The 3,391-nt window shown below is 43.9% G+C and overlaps 1 protein-coding gene across 1 annotated transcript in view; it reads left to right on the forward strand.

The window, feature by feature from the left end:
* fgfr4 (fibroblast growth factor receptor 4) overlaps positions 1-3,391 on the forward strand; it is a 20,253-nt gene that overhangs the window by 3,999 nt on the left and 12,863 nt on the right. Inside the window, exon 3 of the mRNA XM_087175804.1 lies at positions 3,177-3,364. Coding sequence (XP_087031930.1) covers positions 3,177-3,364 — 188 coding nt within the window. The remainder of the gene's footprint in view (positions 1-3,176; positions 3,365-3,391) is intronic.

A 3,391-nucleotide genomic window follows, 5' to 3' on the forward strand; every position in this document is an offset into this window, starting at 1 on the left:
GGGGGGTGTTGCACGGGATTTTTCATTGATGCTTTACAAAGAGAAGCCAATGCAACAAATCAGCCGTTGTCAGTTTGGAGTTCCATCAAAGATGTTTCTGGCGAGTACAGGTGGAATCAGAATCAGCATTTTTCAAGAATAAAACATATAATTTGAATGTCTTATTTCACCGCTGCAATAAGGCAAATCAGCTTTTTCAGTCAGATTAATGGGAAGACTCTTTTTTTTTCATGTCAGGATGTGTGTAGATTGATGAAAGACAAAGTGGATTGTTGTCCCGCAGGCGTCGAGCACAGAAGTTGCCTTGTTTCCTCCTCGGTGGCCCCACTTTGTAGCGCAGGGACAAGCAAAGGCCAGCTGGGGCTTTTGCTGTTCAGACGACAACGTGCAGGAAAGACCTCTTAGGTTCATTTGCAAGACACATGAGTGAAGAGTCAAACCAGGGTTGATAACAGTTGATCTGCGTGTCGTAAAACATGGAGAGGAATTTATGATTTTTATTTTAATGTGGTTTTTTTTTTTTCCAAATCCCTCGTAAAACTGGAGGAACGATTCTCACTTTTTACAGCTTCTGTATAAAAACGATCAAATTGAGAAACACTTTTATGAGCCAAAGTCAAATAAGTGAAGAAGTGAGAATTCAAGATGAGATTCAGTTCTGCCATAAATTAAAGTTTCAGTGAATTAATGTGATTGTTGCAAATAGTTTGATTCAAAGGAGATGATCATAACTGAGAGAAGACAGAGACATCAGAAAGAAAAAGCCAACTCCCCCTTGGTGTCAGTTGAAAGAGTTAAAATGAGACTCTGCCACCTCCTTCAAGATGACTCCGGCTAAACAGAGGTCACAAGGGTTAGAGGGGCCCACAATACACTGACCGGGTCGATTTCATCCAGTCTTCACTCTGAAGGAAGATGATGCAGAAAATGAATAGTTTGAAATTTAATGCTGAAAGAGACATGTCCTTTCTTTTTTCTTTTTCTTTATTTTTTTTTTTACATCTGACGTTTTATCTAAGAAAGATTTTATTAATCCCTGTGTGTTTTCTGTCATGTTGCTAATCTGATAATCACTATGAGTGAAAATAAATCACACTGCCTTCCAAATATAATTATACATCTAATGTTACAAACCGCTTGCTGCTGCTGCTAAATGCAGGGATCTGACTTGTCCAATGTCACCCCACCCCCCAGACAAACTTATTTTGAGCCCTGTTTTCTCCCACATCATTACAGATTATATAAAAGTCTGAGTGTAGCTCTTGTCCGCACATTGCTGCTGTGTTTTCAGCTGCTCTTCATCCCCACAAAGCTGAATGTAAGAAAGGACATTTACACAAGTGTAAAGGACACTTGGCAACTTAAAACTTGGCTGGCTGAATCTGAGATGGATTTGTATTGAAATCGCAAATGGCTCCCTGTCATTTATCATTGACAGGGAGCCATTTGCAACAGTAAGGAGATCAGAGCGTGCCAGAGAATGCCATCTTTTGCTTTGGTCTCTGCACAGATTAACTGGGTTGGCATTTTTTTTTTTTTTAGGGAGTGCATCTGCTGGTCAGGCAGGGTGTCTGGGCCAGAGCTGCCTGTGGATGGAGTTGGACCAGTTAGCGGCTTTTGATTCTCAAAGCTGCTTTATGAACTTTGTCGAGTAACGACGTAAAATAAACTCCCAGCATCCCTTTAATAAGTCAATTAATCAATAGTTTAACAACTGTGTTATATTATATGATCAACCGTACATTATCTGTTTATAAACCAGCATCAGTGTTTCACATGTGGAGTTATAAACCATGCGTTAAAGCAAACTGACCTGATTGGATACATTTCAGTAATTTAAATAAGGGCAAGCCAATCAGGAACAAGATCTCCTGGTAATAGAACTGGTATGAAGCAGGCTACATATTACTGGGCTCTGCTGCTGTGAGTTCCTGGACCGGGGGGCATGAAGGCCTCTTCATTGTCCCAACTGGTTTCCACAGAGGGCTCCGCTGTCAGCCCGGCCGGCTGGCTGACTGGCTGGCTCGCACCAGCTGAGCGGTTTGTTTGTGTTGTGTTGTGTTTTGTTTGCCCCCTCGCCTCTGGGTGACAATTCACACTCCGCCGCAAGTTCAACTCCAGGGCACCGTCTCTGTCTCTGCAAGTTCATTAGCATGGCTGCAAGTGTGTGTGTGTGTGTGTGTGTGTGTGTGTGTGTGTGTGTGTGTGTGTGTGTGTGTGTGGGTTCATCTCTGTGATTTACTGCTGACTGCTAGTTTTACTGTGTTCAATTTTGCCCCATTAGAGGAAAATGTGTGGCTTCTTGGGATAATATTCATATTCTTGATATTTTGAAGTCAGAGGTCACAGGACACTAAACAGATTGATGGCGAGTGGCCGTCAAGACCTTTATTTTAAGGTGTTTTCCTTTTGGCTGCTTCGACCAATCGCCATTTCTGATTTACCACTAACGAGGTTGCAACCGTGTATTTGATTCCTGAAAGCACTGCTTCTACGTGTACTCTGGCCGATTGGGAAAGAAGGCAGCACTTCACTCCGACAAGGGAACAGATTGCCTTTTCACTAAGCGCTCGCAGGAAGCAATCAGACAGAAAATTGCCCTGGAAAATTGCTCGTTCTGAGTGACTGAGCAGTGAGCGAGGTCCCTGGCCAGGGCGCACATATGCTCCAACAAGCGAGTGGGCGAGCACATAAATGGGCGAGTGACCCACTGAATGGATGGCACTGTGGCTGATGGTGACACGATAGTAGACGGGTTATCAGGGCACTCTATCACCAGTTCCTGGTCGCATTAAATGACGGTGGTTGTTCGGGAACACGGTGTTCTGTTACCTGACCTTTCAGAGGTAAACTGAAACCGCCAGTGTGTGTTTTAACAATTTTTATCTTGTTCACTCGGGGCGTATTCAGACCAAGCAGGTTTGAAACAGTTTATTAAATAGACTCCTCCTTTATTCTGTGAAATAATTGCACCATGACACCTGATATTTGGCTCTTTTAAACAAAGTGTTGTAGCTTTTGAGAAGTAAATAAGCATCATTCACAGGAAAGACAACAAACCACATTCATGGACTAACGGGCAATTTTCTTCTAAGTCGTCCATGGAAATGAATCTCAAAATAAAATTCACAGGAAGCTCGAGAACTAAGACAGATTTTCTATCTTCACCTCTCCAGATCTACGGGTCTCCAGGCCTCTGATTGTGCCAGGTTACCCAGAAAACACCACAGCGGTGGTGGGCGGTCAGGCGAAGCTGGTGTGTAAAGTCCACAGGCCGGCATCCACCAAGGTGCAGTGGCTGAAGACGGAGGTCGGCACTCCGGGACGCAGCCAGGGAGGACCGCCTCGCCTCAGGGCTCTGACGGTGAGAAGCTGACATATCCTCAAACCC

Source organism: Seriola lalandi, unplaced genomic scaffold (assembly GCF_002814215.2).
Source record: "Seriola lalandi dorsalis isolate HSWRI2012SDOR001 ecotype SW California unplaced genomic scaffold, Sedor1 jcf7180002054502, whole genome shotgun sequence".
Taxonomy (NCBI): Eukaryota; Metazoa; Chordata; class Actinopteri; order Carangiformes; family Carangidae; genus Seriola; species Seriola lalandi.